The following is an 18412-nucleotide window of genomic DNA, read 5'->3' as shown; positions in this document are numbered from 1 at the left end:
ACTGGAAAACCGTGACCTGGTCCAATGAGTCCCGATTTCAGGCGGTAAGAGCTGATGGTAGGGTTCGTGTGTGACGAAATCATGGACCCAAGTTGTTGACAAGGCACTGTGCAAGCTGGTGGTGGCTCTGTAATGGTGTGGGCTGTGTTTGCATGGAATGGACTGGGTCCTCTGGTCCAACAGAACCGACCATTGACTGGAAATGGTTATGTTCGGCTACTTGCAGACCATCTGCAGCCATTCATGGAGTTCATATTCCGAAACAACGATGGAATTTTTATGGATGACAATGCGCCTTGTCATCGGATCACAATTGTTCGTGTTTGGTTTGAAAAATATTCAGTACGCCTCGAGCGGATGATTTGGCCACCCATATCGCCCGACATAAACCCCATCGAACATTTATGGGACGTAACAGAGAGGTCAGTTTGTACACAAAATCCCGAGTTGATGCATGCCAGGTCGAATTGTTGCACTACGCCGAGCGAAAGGGGTCTGACACAACATTAGGCGGTAGCGCAATACTTCTGTCATATCAGTGTACATCAGGCAACGGCGCCACAGCCGACAGTTTCGGAGTCGCCATTGATAACAGCACAAAACTGCCAGCATTCGCCTGTTCCGCACGTGCCATGTCTCCGCAATATTCTTTCTTCCACCAGTGCTAGTCCTGCAAGTTTCGCAAGATAGCTTCTGTGAAGTTTGGAAAGTAGGAGATGATGTACTTGCAGACGTACTTAAGAGTAGCTAAGTCGACAGGGCACTTTCCCGCGACTAGCGAAGGTGCTGAATTCGAGTGTCCGTCCGGCACACATTTGTAATCTGCCACGTTGTTTCAAATTAGTTCGTTTCGCTTGTGTAGCTTTTCCAGATATATGTCTTCCACCTTTCAGTGATCCCTTCTTTGACTAGTACTGTATTACCAAGGATTTCTCCTGGGCCTTGCTTTTTGCCTATTTGATACTGCCCTGAATTCGCTATTTCATCTTTCAGAGCAATGCATTCGTCTTCTGTTGTATTCCATTCCCCTATCTCAGTCTATCGTTGCCTAATGCTCGCTCTGAAACTCTCAACGTCTTCTGGTCCTTTCAATCTACACAAGTTCTATGTCCTTCAATTCCCACCTTTCTACAATTTTTTCCAATTTTAATGTGTCGTTTGTAACAGATAATTTATAATCAGAGTCTACACCTGTTTCTGGAAATGTTTTGTAGTTTAAATTCTGATTTCGAAATCTCTGTAGTACCATTACATAATCTATCAAAAACCCTTCGTTATCTACAAATCTCTTCCACGTATACAACCTTCTTTCACGATTCTTAAACCAACTGTTAACAATTATAAAAACGTGTTTTGTGCAAAATACTACGAGTCGGCTTCCCCTTCGTCAGTTTCTCCCAGTCTACCTTCTCTCACTATTTTTCTTTCCCGTACTTTTCCTACTATCGAATTCCAGTCCCTCATGTTAATTAAAGTTTTGGCTCTCTTAGCTATCTGTATGATCTCTTTTATTTAATTATGCAACGTCTTCATAATCTGCGACGCTAATAGGTGTATAAAACTGTATGACTGTGGTGGGTGTTGGCTTTGTGTCTACCGTGGCTACGATAGTGCTTTCACTATGCCGGTCATAGTAGCTTACCCGCATCCCTATTCTCTTATTAGTGTCAGCTCCCGTCCCTTATTGCACTGCAACGTGTATTGATTTACGTAGATTCTGTTGCACGTTCCTTGCGTTGGTTATATTAGTTACTTATTTCTACATTCCCGTTGTTAACACATTCGGTGGAAAATGAAACCTCTCTGGCGTGTGTAGCACTGTGTTGCCACTCATTTAAAAGGTGCGCTGTTGAAGGACCGATATAACGCCTACAGGAGCTCTTTGTGATGTAATTGGGTAGAAAGTGGGGGACTTGCCAGGTGGCGCTTCAGTTTGCTGGCACAATACTGTTTGATTCTGTGTTGATGACCGTGTACTCGCCTTACCAGAATTCCTGTTCTTCCCGCCACAACACATTACCAATTTCCACTATATCTATCTTCAACCGTTTCCCTTATAAATTTCTTATATACCTACTCGATTAAGGGATTATTGCCGTACCAGCAGGAATCAAGGCACTCCTACATTCGATACCCAGACCCGATGAATGCCAGTTTTGCTCTTCGTAATGAGGACATCCTGCTGCATAGCGGCGGCCAGGGGATCGGAATGGGGGACTATTATACCTCTGTAATATTTTATCCATGAGGATTCCATTATCTCTAAGCTACACGGTAGAGCTGAATGCCCTCGGGAGAAATAACGGCTGTAGGGTCCCACTGCTTTCTGTCGTTAGCAGTATCAACACAGCAAGGCCATGCTGGGTAATGTTTACAAGGCCAGATCGTTGAATCATCAAAACAGTTGCCTTTCAGCCACTGAGAAGGCTGCTGCCCCTCTTCAGTAACTACATGTTGGTCTGGCCTGTTGTCATTGCACCTACGATACGGCTAACTGTATCGCTGAGGCGCGCAAGCAATTCCACCTAGGCATGGTACATGATTGGGAAAAGTGTTACACATGTGAATGCGACCAATAGCTTATCCAGGATTTTAGATTAGGTGAGGGGGGTGAATGGAGAAATAGATTTTTGTGATTTCAGGAGCAACGGTTCTGGGTACACTTGCTGCTAGTCAGTATCCTTCCGCCATTCTTCAAGCTGAGGCTGAATTTGTAACACTACCACAACACTTTATACACATACAAATGATACATTTTTTATGTGATTGATGTACGTAAAATAAATCTGTAAGGGTTTATTTTGTGTTATTTTTTAAATTTAGTTATGTTTTTCGTTTGATTTTTTGTAACTATTATTGTAATTTTACTGAATCGAGCATAGGCTTTACAAACAATATTTATAATGTAATGTTTCATAAGGAAAACACTTTGTGTGTGGACGTGAAAAAATAAAAAGGTAGCGATCAGAAGTGTACTCCGTATGTTCCTAATCTGACGCTGCAAAGGGTAGCCTCTGTAACAGTACAAACAGCGTCGTGACCGTCGGGCTGTAAAACTTATATCATAAACGGCTAACCTGTAAAGCCTCACAGTGATATGTCTCTGAACGTTGCTACGGGTTGCTGGAAAGGAGTCTTTCATTTAAAGCAAAACTTCAGATAAAAGTGCTTGTATATCTGTGTCGCAAGAAGAAGACACACTCAGCTTCATGGTATATTACAAGGTATTGCACTATAAAGAACAACTGGTTCATGTGCAATAAAATCACCCCGTGGAAGCTGCCGATATAAAAACGTTGGGTTGTAATTGCGGTGAACCCATACTGCACTCGAGGTAACCTACATGCAAAGTACGAAATATACTTGTAAAATGCATGGATCAGTGTTTAACAGTTAATTCTAAACTGTTCTGTAATCTTTTATTAATCTATGTCGCATTACCTGGGATAGTTTCCTGCTATGTATCCTCAATAATGAAATTTACAATTAGTATCATAGTAATAAACTCAAAGTTATTTGGAATACTTATTGAAGTGCCATATTTAGTTTTAGTAACATTATAAAACAGATCAAAAGAATTTGTACTTTCCAATAATAAAAACCAAAATAAGACATTTTTATTTCCTTGGTGATTGTAAACGAGTAATTGATTTACAAATTATATGAAGAATAATGAAAATGGCACGTGAATTTCGTACATTATTCTAAAATCAAACGTCGTTTTATAGTTGTGACACAAAGTCTGTACTCATGAGTGTGTCTATGTTGTATTTCTAACTGTTATTTACTGTATAAAAACGTAGTACTGAAACTATATGGCAATAAAAACACACACCAAGAAAAGTTTTGCATCAGCCCGGTTCCCAGAACTCCTGAAGATAGAAGTTGACTGTGGATATTGTATCCAGACACAGTCTCTTTAACTGTTCAGAGATGCCACTAAACCCGTCCAAATATGTAAACAACCATGCATGAGCTGCGACTATTAGACGAAGAGGGTCCGACAGCCAATCAGTTCCAGTCATTCCACCGGGAAGGAGGTACACGACTCGTGTTGTCTGTAGTTCAACTACGCCTACACGGTCGCACACCATCATGAAAACATCAGCCCCCCATGAAATTTCCTCCACAACTCACCAAGTCTGAAGGTGAAGCGCCCCAGTAGCGCTAGAACTTCATCTTCGCCGAGGTGTAAGCCTCTCCATGTGCGCACCTGACTGCCTAGACGGTCAATACCGCGGTTCGATTGCGGCCACATTGTTACTTTGTGCCAGGAAGGACTCTCAACAAAGGAAGTGTCCAGGCGTCTCTGAGTGAACCAAAGCGATGTTGTTCGGACATGGAGGAGATACAGAGGGACAGGACTGTCGATGATATGTCTCTCTCAGGCAGCCCAAGGGCTACTATTGCAGTGGATAAACGCTACCTACGGATTATGTCTCGGAGGAACCCTGATAGCAACGCCACCATGTTGAGTAATGCTTTTTGAGCAGCCACAGGACGTCGTGTTACGACTCAAACTGTGCGCAATACGCTGCATGATGCGCAAGTTAACCCACGACGTCCGTGGCGAGGTCCATCTTTGCAGCCGCGACACCATCCAGCGCGGTACAGAAGGGCCCCATCAACATGCCGAATGGACCGCTCAGGATTGGCATCACGTTCTCTTCAACGATGAGTGTCGCATATGCCTTCAACCAGACAATCGTCGGAGACTTGTTTGGTGGCAACCTGGTTAGGCTGAAAGACACACTGTCCAGTGAGCGCAGCAAGGTGGAGGTTCCCTGCTGTTTCGGGGTGGCATTATGTGCGGCCGACGTACGCCGCTGGTGGTCATGGAAGGCGCCGTAACGTCTGTACGATACGTGAATGCCATCCTGCGACCGATAGTGCAACCATATCGGCAGCATACTGGCGAGGCATTCGTCTTCGTGGACGACAATTCGCGTCCACATCGTGTGCATCTTGTGAATGACTTCCTTCAGGATAACGACATCGCTCGACTAGAGTGGCCACATGTTCTCCAGACATGAACACTATCGATCATGGTTCAAAATTGTTCAAATGGCTCTGAGCACTATGTGACTTAACTTCTGAGGTCATCAGTCCCGTAGAACTTAGAACTACTTAAACCTAACTAACCTAAGGACATCACACACATCCATGCCCGAGGCAGGATTCGAACCTGCGACCGTAGCGGTCACACGATTCCAGACTGAAGCGCCTAGAACCGCACGGCCACATCGGCAGGCTTGAACATAAATGCAGATTCTAGCCAAGCCTGCATGTTCCCCTGTTATATGTGGCCAGGAACGGTACCCGTGCGATGTCCTCAGTACGCTGCAAGTGTCAGTCGTGTTCAGAAGAGTGTTCTGAGTAGTCGTGGGTGCACTATGTCGGAGATAAGTGAATTAGAACGTCGGCATATTGGTGGGTGCCTGCGTAACCAAGATAGCCAAAGTGTTAGGTGAATGAAGAGGCATCACATCGAAGATTTATACCGCACACAGGGAAAGCGGAAAAACATGTTCCGGTAAGATACAACGCGGACCAAAGTGTGTTGAGCGATCGAGACAGACGGTCGTCGAAGAGAATTGTGACGTAAAATACGAGAACGACAGGTGCAAAGGTCACTCCAAAACAATGTCGCATTTGCGAACCCTATCTGGATCAAAACACGAAAGGAAGCCCCAGAAGCAAGAATTGCAGGGCGAGCTAGTTTTTAATTATTATTGGCTTTCAGGAAGGGCCCATACAGCCATCTCAACAATGGCATGTCAATTATGACGCTACGCAGCTAAGGGCAACACAACATCCAGTCCCGGAGTGGAGAAAATATCCGACCCTGCCGGGAATCGAACCCGGACCACTTCGCGTTTCACTCCAAAGTGCTGCCCGCGCAGCTACCGACGCGGACGGGTATTAATTCCAAAACTACTCACTTGTGGTGCGAAAGCCCCTAACAGGAAAATGTGGTGCCGACGCCATAAAACCTAGACTTTGGAGCAATGGCAGGAAACTATTTCTTCGCATGAGTCTTTGTTTCACACCGTTTCCAACTCCTGCCCGAGTTTACGTCCCTAGAGTGAAACGTAGCGGGGGGTTCGGTGATGAATCTGGTAGCCATTACGTAGTATTTCATGGGCACCATGGTCATTATGCAAGGCCGCATTACTGCCAAGGACTATGTGACTATTTTGGCTGATCAGGTCCATCCCATCGTACAAAGTTTCTTCCCGAATGGTGACGCGGTGTTCCAAGAACGAAGAGCCCCTGTTCACACACCTCGCATCGTCCGGGACTGGTCTTGTGAGCATTGAGGTGAATTCTCGCAACTCTGCTGGCCTCTATAGTTACCAGAACTCAATATTATTGACCCTGTGATGTCTACTTTGGAGAGAAGAGGAGTGATCTCTGTCCACCTCCATCAGTGTTACCTCAGCTTGCCACTATTTTACAGAAAGATTGGTATAAGATTCCTTTAAAAACCATACAGCATCTCTATTTATCCATTCCGAGATGACTGGTAGCTATTTTGAATGCCAACGGTTGTCCCACACCGTATAACGAACTGTGGTGTTTTGTAAGTTCATTTTCTAACAACAATATAAAATATGCAAGGCTGTGTACCGGATTACAAATTGATACATCTGTCTGTGTGGGCCGGCCGGTGTGGCCGTGCGGTTCTAAGCGCGTCAGTTTGGAACCGCGTGACCGCTACGGTCGCAGGTTCGAATCCTGCCTCGGGCATGGATGTGTGTGATGTCCTTAGGTTAGTTAGGTTTAAGTAGTTCTAAGTTCTAGGGGACTGATGACCTCAGTAGTTAAGTCCCATAGTGCTCAGAGCCCTTTTTTGTCTGTGTGGTGGAACAGGTGTCGAGTTCGGTTTGCAAAGATTATTTCCTGTGTCTCCTCCTCCCGTCCCTCCCGCCACCGGTTACACCGATGAATTCGGCAAAGGCGAGATGTCAACAGCAACAGAGCGAGGAAGACAGCGACGATGGTAGTGAGTCCAACTACCCAAAACGACAGAAGACGAAACGGATATACACAGTGTGCCACATACATGCAGCAAATTTTATTCTACGTTAATGGAACAGTACTACTTATTTTGTAAATAAAATTAATTCTTCCCCTTTGTAACAGCAGTAATATGCGTTCGTGCGTGTATATCGTTATACATAGATTAACACTCAAAACAGCCCGTTTTTTTGTATATGTAAATGACATACAAACATGATTGCATACATTTATACAGTTGTGTCGTAAGCCTTGATCTTATGGGGAATTTCAACTAAGATGAAAAGATCGGGATACGTGCGCTTAGGACTCGTGCACCGAGGGTTCCGTTCAAACTTAATTATGTATATAGATAGTTCATCCAGCCCGGGGATCGAGAATCTCGACGGTTTTCGCCTCTTATCGATTTCGATACTGGGAAGCTACCGGTCCCGATATTCCAGGACTTTCGAAATGCTTTAATTTTAAATTTTACGTGTGTAGTGCTACTGTAATTTTTCATTTCTTTTATTAATTTGTAGTTATATTAACATGCAGCGCTAACTGGCAACTGTATTTATTTCATATTTTGATACTCGAAAACTCACTCACGAAACATTCTATTCTACGTAAACTCCCGTTTACCTAGAATCATGAAATTTGGCAAAAGCAAGGCTTCACATTGCAAGTAAAGGAAAAATTCTGAAAATGGTTGATTATACCTCCACGGGACCAAGGACCTTAGAATGTGATATAAATTTCAACTACATACAGTACGGCTCCTGAGAAAGAAGGGCAGAAGGCAGACAACCAAGTAATCATATAAGCACATCAAATGAATTCGCAATTGCGAATAAGGAATACCATCAGCTGTACAACGGAATGACGACAGTGAAAATTTGTGCCGGAGCAGGACTCGAAGCCGGATTTCCCGCTTATCGCGAGCGGCCGCCTTACCATTTGGCGATCCGTACACTTCTCACGGCCAGACCCAAACTTCTACATGTCGTCAACCACCCTTCTACGACCTGAACTCGTACATTCATTACGTATATTCCGTACAGATCAGACGTTGTACTGCAAAGTCGCTTGCCGGTATCGGTAGATAAATACGATATTGCAGTGCTCGAGTTATTCTGATTACGATGCAAAGTTCCTTTGGACGGCATACAGGCATTAATCAGAATAACACACGCACTGCAATATCGTGATCATATAAGGGTTTCGTTTTTACCGAGTGAGCCACGGAACCCTCTAAAACTGCCGGCCGAAGTGGCCGTGCGGTTAAAGGCGCTGCAGTCTGGAACCGCAAGACCGCTACGGTCGCAAGTTCGAATCCTGCCTCGGGCATGGATGTTTGTGATGTCCTTAGGTTAGTTAGGTTTAACTAGTTCTAAGTTCTAGGGGACTAATGACCTCAGCAGTTGAGTCCCATAGTGCTCAGAGCCATTTGAACCATTTGAACCCTCTAAAACTGTTTATTCCACAGAAGTGTCCATTAGAATTATTGTGCAAACTTCGTAACTTGCAGAAGCATCCTCAGCGTCCTAGCGATTCTCAAATTTGCATGCGAACATATACTCCCTACACTACAAATAGCAATAATTTCATTATTGAGTGTACCTCACACTCTTTGGTTCAAAATGTCATACCGGGTGTTACAGAATGGCATTTTAAAACTATGGGTAGTTGTAAACCATTAAATTTTCAATGTTTTAATGTAAGGGAACTATAGCCGTAAACGGCTTTCTTCAGCCACCACAGGACTGTTAAAAATTCACGCATTACCTTTGCGAGAAGCTACCAAGTGAGATTCTCAGTAAAATCTCTGGCCGGAATTCTTGGAGATCACCTTATTGCACCGCACATCTTACCAGATCGTTTGAATGGTGCGTGGTATTTGAACATTCTGGACAATGCCTGAATTTCTGATTGGGCTCTTCCTTGCAACTGCGCGCTAGTTCGTGTGTTCAGAACGGTGGTGCTCCAGCGCACTTTGATCGTTGACCCAGGGCCTATCTTACAGACAACTTCAGGCATAGAGTAATTATTGGAAGGGGATGCCCGGTTCGTCGGCGTGTGTGCTTCCCCGACCTCAGCACTCTTGGCTATTTACTCTGGCGTTATGTAAAGGCCCTTGTGTGCACAACACCAGTAGGGATAGTACCTGAGCGTATTGGGCGCATCCTTACAGCGTTTTCGTGATGACTGGGTGTTGTGTGATGTGCTTAGGTTAGTTAGGTTTAAGTAGTTCTAAGTTCTAGGGGACTGATGACCTCAGATGTTAAGTCCCATAGTGCTCAGAGCCATTTGGACCTTACAGCGTTTAATAGCATCAGAGGGGAGCGTGGAATCTTACAGATAATCAGACAAAACATGGTTCGTTGTTGAACATTATCTAATGACTTGATCGTCGCCACATTTAACATTTACATTACGGGAGCGGAGCAACAGATTCTGTTTACAGCATTTGATTGTACTCTACTATCAGTAATCTTTTTTCGAACAACAGTATTCAGGTGTTTCATTTAGGTTACCAATTGCGTAGGAAGTGCATTTTGCTATAGAAGCTTTATTTCACATTTACGGCTAGAGGTCTCTTATATCAAAACTTTCAAAATTTTGTCCTCTTCAATCTCCCAAACGTATAAAACGTCATTATCCAGCATCCTGTATACCCTGCTGCAGAAGTCTGCAACCTGTTACCGGTGTACCGCAGGCAGGAAACTGAAAATGCCCAAAGATTTAAAAACAAAGTAATGGATTGTCTAACTAGCCATTATTTCTACAATTTACGAGGAAGCTGGGGCATAATCTTTGGTTGTTTTATGTTATTGGTTCGTGTTCTCTCAGGAAAATAAAATTAAAAATATACAGGGTGGTCCATTGATCGTGACCGGGCCTAATATCTCACGAAATAAGCGCCAAACGAAAAAACTACAAAGGACGAAACTTGTCTAGCTTGAAGGGGGAAACCAGATGGCGCTATGGTTGGCCCGATAGATGGCGCTGCCATAGGTCAAACGGATATCAACTGCGTTTTTTAAAATAGGAACCCCCATTTTTTGCTACATATTCGCGTAGTACGTAAAGAAATATGAATGTTTTAGTTGGACCACTTTTTTCGCTTTGCGATAGATGGCGCTGTAATAGTCACAAACGTATAAGTACGTGGTATCACGTAACATTTCGCCAGTGTGGGCAGTATTTGCTTCGTGATACATTACCCGTGTTAAAATGGGCCGTTTACCAATTGCGGAAAAGGTCGATATTGTGTTAATATACTGCTATTGTGATCAACCTAACTAACCTAAGGACATCACACACATCCATGCCCAAGACAGGATTCGAACCTGCGACTGTAGCAGGCGCGTGGTTCCGGACTGAAGCGCCTAGAACCGCTCGGTCACATTCTGTGAACGAGTATCTTGAAAATGGCGAAGCTGGTCGAATGTTCACGTGCTACTGTCGTGAGCATCTGTGGAGAGTGGTAGGAGGACAGGGAAACTAAGACTAGGCGCTAAATGGGTGGACGTCCACGACTCTTCACAGAACGTACCGTTCGGAGGCTTGCCTGCTTAGTGAAGTAGAGCTCAACATTTATCGTACATTGAACATAAGAGTTCCGTAGCAGACTAGCTCAATTTGTTCACATGTTGACCCAAAGACATCCCCAATTACACTTGGGCAGTGGGCACATGACCATCGGGATTCGAGCGCCGATCAGTGGATATGTGTCGGCTCTTTGGGTGAATCACATTTTTGCCACACTATATCGATGGTCGTCTCCACAAACGCAGTCATCTAAGTGAACGGCGTTTCGAAACGTACAGCGCACCACGGACACGTGCTGGTGGGAGTAGTACTTTTATGCTAAGGGAGACATTCTCCTGCGCTTGTATGGGACCTGTGGTAGTAATCGAAGACAAGTTGACAGCTGAAAACCACCCGCATCCCTTCATGCTTGATGTATTGTGCCGCAGGGGAGTGTCGTAGGACCATTGTTATTCACGATATACATAACTGACCTCGTGGATAACATCGGAACTTCACTGAGGCTTTTTGCGGATGATGCTATGGTATATCGAGAGGTTGTAACAATGGAAAATTGTACTGAAATGCAGGAGGATCTGCAACGAATTGACGCATGGTGCAGGGAATGGCAATTGAATCTCAATGTAGACAAGTGTAATGTGCTGCGAATACATAGAAAGAAATATCCTTTATCAGTTAGCTACAATATAGCAGGTCAGCAACTGGAAGCAGTTAATTCCATAAATTATCTGGAAGTAGGCATTAGGAGTGATTTAAAATGGAATGATCATATAAAGTTGATCGTCGGTAAAGCAGATGCCAGACTGAGATTCATGGGAAGAATCCTAAGGAAATGCAATCCGAAAACAAAGGAAGTAGGTTACAGTACACTTGTTCGGCCACTGTTTGAAGATTGCTCACCAGTGTGGGATCCGTACCAGATAGGGTTGATAGAAGAGATAGAGAAGATCCAACGGAGAGCAGCGCGCTTCGTTACAGAATCATTTAGTAATCGCGAAAACGTTACGGAGATGATAGATAAACTCCAGTGGAAGACTCTGCAAGAGAGACGCTCAGCAGCTGAAACAGGTTGAAGTTTCGAGAACATACCTTCACCGAGGAGTCAAGCAGTATATTGCTCCCTCCTACGTATATCTCGCGAAGAGACCATGAGAATCAAGTCAGAGAGATTAGAACCCACACATAGGCATACCGAAAATCTTTCTTTCCACGAACAATACGAGACTGGAATAGAAGGGAGAACCGATAGAGGTACTCAAGGTACCCTCCGCCACACACCGTCAGGTGGCTTGCTGAGTATGGATGTAGATGTAGATGTCTTCCTCGATGGCGATATCATCTCTTAGCATTATAATTGTCCGTGTCTCTGAGCGAGAACCGTGCTACAGTGGTTTGAGGAGCATTACAGTGAACTCAGTTGATGTCTCGGCAGCCAAATTCGCCTGATGTAAATCCTAGGGAACCTACCTAGTTCGCTATCGGGCGCCATCATGACGTACGCAAATCAGCGGCCCTTTACATGACCTGTACGTAGGCGTCTAATGCCTGATACATACCAGCAAAGTGTCGGATCCCTGACACTCATCTGGCGCTGCAGTCCGGAACCGCGGGACTGCTACGGTCGCAGGTTCGAATCCTGCCTCGGGCATGGGTGTGTGTAATGTCCTTAGGTTAGTTAGGTTTAAGTACTTCTAAGTTCTAGGGGACTTATGACCTAAGATGTTGAGTCCCATAGTGCTCAGAGCCATTTGAACCTGACACTCAGAATCAGTGACATATCCTAAGACGGGCAAACAAGCTGTTAGGCAGGCGGTCATCAGTGTATGTACAAGTGTTCTGACAGCATTCAAAGTGTAGTGCATTTTCCGTAACCATGAATGTACTTGTTTACTGTAACCTCATCGCATGTTTCCGACAATCGCCACGGAATGCCAAATGCAATGATATCTCGGTCGGGTAGCACATGTGGGAAGGGAACGTCACTCTGGTGTGAACAGCCGCCGCTGGCTGTCAACAGGGCAGGACGCGGGGCGTGTAGCGCAGCCGGTGCTCTCACCTGAGGTCCCTGGGCAGCACGGTGAGGATGACCCTGAGACGCCTGTGGTAGGCCACGGACAGCCCCAGCACGGCCACGGCGGCCGCGCGCAGCAACAGGTGCATCGCCAGCGGCCAGCTGGAGCACACGACGATCGCGGTCGCGCCCAGCGCCGCCAATACGGGAACCACGCGCCACTCCCCCTGCATCATTGCTCGCCGCCGGCAGAGGGCACACTGACTGCTTCCGCCGGCCTCCCGCCAACTCTGCACGCGCTCTTCGCTACCCCCACTTCCCGACCCACACAGCCCATCTACGGGCGTTGCGCATGCGCGTTGATGCTGGGGTATACTGGGGCAGAGACACGTGCTGCGCAGTTTGCGTTGTGCGTGTTTGCGGAAGTGCGTGGACCCAACTGAGCGCAAGTTGAGACTGTCACCGCGCATAAACACAGATAACTATAAAACATACAAAAAATGTGAGGTTTTTTTTGTTATCTGTCTTCTCACTGTCTTTATGTGGCCCGCCACGAATTGTCCTTCTGTGCCAACGTCTTTTATCTCTCCGCAATAAATGTTCTCCATTAGTTACAGGGAGCGGAAGGCTATTTACAGTTTGTACAGAAACCAGATGGCAATTATAAGAGTCGAGGGGCATGAAAGGGAAGCAGTGGTTGGGAAAGGAGTAAGACAGGGTTGTAGCCTCTCCCCGATGTTATTCAATCTGTATATTGAGCAAGCAGTAAAGGAAACAAAAGAAAAATTCGGAGTAGGTATTAAAATTCATGGAGAAGAAGTAAAAACTTTGAGGTTCGCCGATGACATTGTAGTTCTGTCAGAGACAGCAAAGGACTTGGAAGAGCAGTTGAATGGAATGGACAGTGTCTTGAAAGGAGGATATAAGATGAACATCAACATAAGCAAAACGAGGATAATGGAATGTAGTCAAATTAAGTCGGGTGATGCTGAGGGAATTAGATTAGGAAATGAGACACTTAAAGTAGTAAAGGAGTTTTGCTATTTAGGGAGTAAAATAACCGATGATGGTCGAAGTAGAGAGGATATAAAATGTAGACTGGCAATGGCAAGGAAAGCGTTTCTCAAGAAGAGGAATTTGTTAACATCGAGTATAGATTTAAGTGTCAGGAAGTCGTTTCTGAAAGTATTTGTATGGAGTGTAGCCATGTATGGAAGTGAAACATGGACGATAACTAGTTTGGACAAGAAGAGAATAGAAGCTTTCGAAATGTGGTGCTACAGAAGAATGCTGAAGATAAGGTGGGTAGATCACGTAACTAATGAGGAGGTATTGAATAGGATTGGGGAGAAGAGAAGTTTGTGGCACAACTTGACTAGAAGAAGGGATCGGTTGGTAGGACATGTTTTGAGGCATCAAGGGATCACAAATTTAGCATTGGAGGGCAGTGTGGAGGGTAAAAATCGTAGAGGGAGACCAAGAGATGAATACACTAAGCAGATTCAGAAGGATGTAGGTTGCAGTAGATACTGGGAGATGAAGAAGCTTGCACAGGATAGAGTAGCATGGAGAGCTGCATCAAACCAGTCTCAGGACTGAAGACCACAACAACAACAACAACATTAGTTACTGGATATACCGCGTTGTTGTTATTAAAGTGGAGCTATTCACAGAGATCCAGTGTGGTGTGTGATTATCACATGGCAGCGAGATTTGGTAGATATTACAATGCTTTAACGCGAAACATATTCATGCTGGAAATGAATTAGTTCCAATAGTGGCCACTAGGTGCAAATCTGGCGCTTTCAATGCAAGAAAGACGTATAGAAATATTCTCAGAAGTAATGGATTAGGAACGGTACGTATAGGTCAAGGCTAAACAAGTGAGAAAGGCATGACGTTGATTACACTATTAACCACCACTTACATAGTTTGTTCATTATGTACACCGAAGAAGTCGGCGAGATGCTGCATCCCTCAAACGATGTGGTCAACAGTTGCTCACAGCAGTTACGGAGGAATCTAAGCAACGTGTTCCTGTATGCTGGCTTTCAGATCAGGTAAGGACCGAACGTGTCCCTGGTAAACACGTTCTTTTAGACAGCCACAGAGACAAAAGTCACAAGGATTCAGATCAGGTGATCTTGCAGGTCATCCATGTGAAAACACCTTCGGAGACAAGTTCGTGGAAGATTCAGTGAAGCAGATCTTTCACTGGACGAGCGACATGAGGTGTTTCCCTGTCTTTCATGAGAACATTGATTGCCACACAGTCGTGCTCTTCCAAAGCAGGAATCTACATCTAGATCTACGTCTACGTGCTTACTCAGCTATTCACAATAAAGTGCTTGGCAGAGGGTTCAATGAACCACCTTCAAGGTGTCTCTCTACTGTACCACTCTCGAAAGGCGCGAGTGGAAAACGAGGATTTGAATTTTTCTGTGCGAGCCCTGATTTCTCTTATTTTATAGTAATGATTATTTCTCCCTATGTAGGTGGTTGCCTACAGAATGTTTTCGCTATCGGAGGAAAAACTGGTGGTTGAAATTTCATGAGAAGATCCTGTCGCAACGAAAAACGCCTTTGTTTTAATGATTCCCACTCTAATTCACGTATCATGTCTGTAACACTATCTCCCCTATTTCGCGATAATACAAAACGATCTGCCCTTCTTTGAAATTCTTCGATGTCATCCGTTAATCCCACCTGATGCGAATCCCACACCTCACAGCAATACTCCAGAATAGGGAGGACAAGCGTGGTGTCAGCAGTCTCTTTAATAGATCTGTTGCCCCTTTTAAGTGTTCTGCCAATGAATCGCAGTGTTTGGTTTGCTCTACCCACAACATTATCTATGTGGTCGTTCCAGTTTAGGTTATTTGTAATTGTAATCCCTATGTATTTAGATGAATTTACAGCCTTCAGATTTTGTGACTTATTGCATAATCGAAATTTAGCGGATTTCTTTTAGTACTCATGTGAGTAACTTCACACTTTTCTTTATTAAGGGTCATGTGCCACTTTTCGCACCATACAGATATCTTATATAAATCATTTTGCAATTCGTTTCGGTCATCTGACGACTTTACAAGACGGTAAATGACAGCGTCATCTGCAAACAATCTAAAGGGCTACTCAGATTGTCTCCTACGTCGTTAATATAGATCAGGAACAACAGAGGGCCTATAACACTTCCTTGGGGAACGCCGGATATTACTTCTGTTTTACTCTATGACTTTCCGTCTATTACTACGAACTGTGACCTTTCTGACAGGAAATCACGAATCCAATCGCCCAACTGAGGCAAGTAGCTTGGTTAAAAGACGCTTGTGCCTTCTGGAAATCTAAAAATATGGAATCAATTTGACATCTCCTGTCGATAGCATTCATTACTTCATGAGAAAAAAGAGCTAGTTGTGTTTCACAAGAACAATATTTTCCGAATCCGTGCTATGGGTCAATAAATCGTTTTCTTCGAGAAAACTCATAATGTTCGTACACAGTATATGTTCCAAAACCTACTGCAATTCGACGTTAGTGATGGGCCTGTAATTCAGCGGTTACTCCTATTTCCCTCTTTGGGTATTGGTGTGACTTGAGAAATTTTCCAGTCTTTAGGTACGGAACTTTCTGTGAGCGAGCGGTTGTATATAATTGCTAAATTTGGAGCTATTGATTAGCCTACTGAGAAAGGAACCTGACTGGTATGGAGGCCTTCCCTTTATTAAGTGATTTAAGCTGCTTTGCTACACCGAGGGTATCTACTTCTACGTTTCTCATCTTGGCAGTTGTTCTTAATTGGAATTCAGTAACATTTACTTCTCCTTCTTTGGTGAAGAAGTTTCGGAAAATCGTGTTTAATAACTCTGCTTTAGTGGCACTGTCATCAGCGACTTCACCGTTGTTATCGCGCAGTGAAGGTATTTATTGCGTCTTGTCACTGGTGTGCTTTATGTATGACTAGAATCTCTTTGGGTTTCTGCCAGATTCCGAGACAGAGTTTCGTTGAGGAAATTATTAAAAGCATCTCGCATTGAAGTACATGCTATATTTCGAACTTCCGTAAAACGTTGCCAATCTTGGGGATTTTGTGTTCTTTTAAATTTGGCATGCTTTTTTCGTTGCTTCTGCAACAGCGACCTGACCCTTTTTGTGTACCATGGGAGATCAGTACAACCACTTATTAATTTATGTGGTATATGTCTCTCAATTGCTGTCGATAGTATCTCTTTGAAATCATTCCACATCTTTCTACGCTTACATGATCAGACCGGAAGGAGCGGAGACTGTGTGTTAAAAAAGGCGTTAAGAACATTTTTATCAGTTTTTTTTTTACTTTGCGTTTCTTTTTGATGGTTGTGGGTGTTATGGTATTAAGCCTAGCAGTAACTGCCTTGTGTTCGCTAATCCCTGTATTCGTCACAACACTCTCTATTTATCCAGGATTATTTGTTGCTATAAGGTCAAGTATGCTTTCGCAACCATTTACGCTTCGAGTGGGCTCATGAACTAATTGTTCAAAACAATTTTCTGAGAAAGCATTCAGTACAATTTCGGATGACGTTTTATGCCTGCAGCCGGCTTTAAACGTATAATTTTTCGAGCATATCTATCATATATTGAAGTCACCACCGACTACAATTGCATGAATGGGGTACCTATCTGAAATGAGACTCCAAGTTTTCTTTGAACTGTTCAGCAACTATATCTTCTGAGTCGGGGGGGGGGGGGGGGGGTCGGTAAAACGATCCAGTTAAAGTTTAGTCCGCCGATTGTCAAGTACTATTTCGCAAGAACCATCTACTTCAATTACACATTTCACTACAAGATAAACTACTTCTGACATCAATAAATACTCCACCACCAACTGTATTTAATCTATCCTTTCTGAAAACTGTTAGGTCGTTTGAAAAAATTTCGGCTGAACTTATATCCGGCTTTAGCCAGCTTTACGTTCCTATAATTATTTGAGCTTCAGTGCTCTTTATTAAGGCTTGGAGCTCTGGTTCTTTCTCAACACAGTTACGACAATTTACAACTACAATACCGATCGTTTCTACAACTACTTTACTGTGTTTTATTATCTGCCCCCTTTTAGACGGACGCCCTTTCTGTGGTTTCCTGAGACCCTTTAACCTAAAAAAAACCGCTCAGTCCCTTCCACACAGCCCCCGCTACCCGTGTGGCCGCCTCCTGTGTGTAATGGACTCCTGACCTATTAAGGGGAACCCGGGAACCCACCGCCTGATGGCACAAGACAAGGAATCTGCAGCCTACACGGTCACAGAACCGCCTGAGCCTCTGATTCAGACCCTCCACTCGGCTCTGCACGAAAGGACCACAGTCGGTTCTATTGACGATGCTGCAGATGGTGAGCTCCACCTTAATTTCACAAGCAAGACTGGCAGTCTTTACCATTTCCGCTAACCGCCCGAAACCAGACAGAATCTGCTCCGATCCAAAGCGACACACGTCATTGGTACCGACATGAGCCACCACCTGCAGTTGGCTGCACCCTGTACTCTTCATGGCATCCGGAAGCACCCTTTACACATCCGGAATGACTCTCACCAGTATGCAAACGCACGCTGGTCCTTCTCCTCCTTGGCAGCCATGTTCCTCAGGGGCCCCATTAAGCGCCTAACGCTAGAGCTCTCAACTACCAGCAAACCCACCCTCTGTGAATGCCCAGATCTTGCGGGCCGGGAAGCTTCCTCTGGAACGGGGTGGACGATTGCATCTGGCTCAGAGACTTCGCCAGCCACAGATAACGCCAGAAACCTTTTATTTATTTATTTGTCCATATAAATCTCTTTTTCAGTACGTTATTGTACACAGGATATTGGA

General features: G+C 44.4%; 1 protein-coding gene across 1 annotated transcript in view; it reads right to left on the bottom strand.

Annotated features, from left to right (window-relative positions):
- LOC126183633 (long-chain fatty acid transport protein 4-like) overlaps positions 1-12832 on the bottom strand; it is a 297081-nt gene extending 284249 nt beyond the window's left edge. Inside the window, exon 1 of the mRNA XM_049925758.1 lies at positions 12611-12832. Within this exon, the coding sequence (XP_049781715.1) occupies positions 12611-12801 (191 nt within the window). The 5' untranslated portion in view covers positions 12802-12832. The remainder of the gene's footprint in view (positions 1-12610) is intronic.
- Between the last annotated feature and the right edge of the window lie 5580 nt (positions 12833-18412).

The sequence above is a fragment of the Schistocerca cancellata genome, chromosome 1, assembly GCF_023864275.1.
Source record: "Schistocerca cancellata isolate TAMUIC-IGC-003103 chromosome 1, iqSchCanc2.1, whole genome shotgun sequence".
Taxonomy (NCBI): domain Eukaryota; kingdom Metazoa; phylum Arthropoda; class Insecta; order Orthoptera; family Acrididae; genus Schistocerca; species Schistocerca cancellata.
This window is presented reverse-complemented; position numbering and strand designations above follow the sequence as displayed.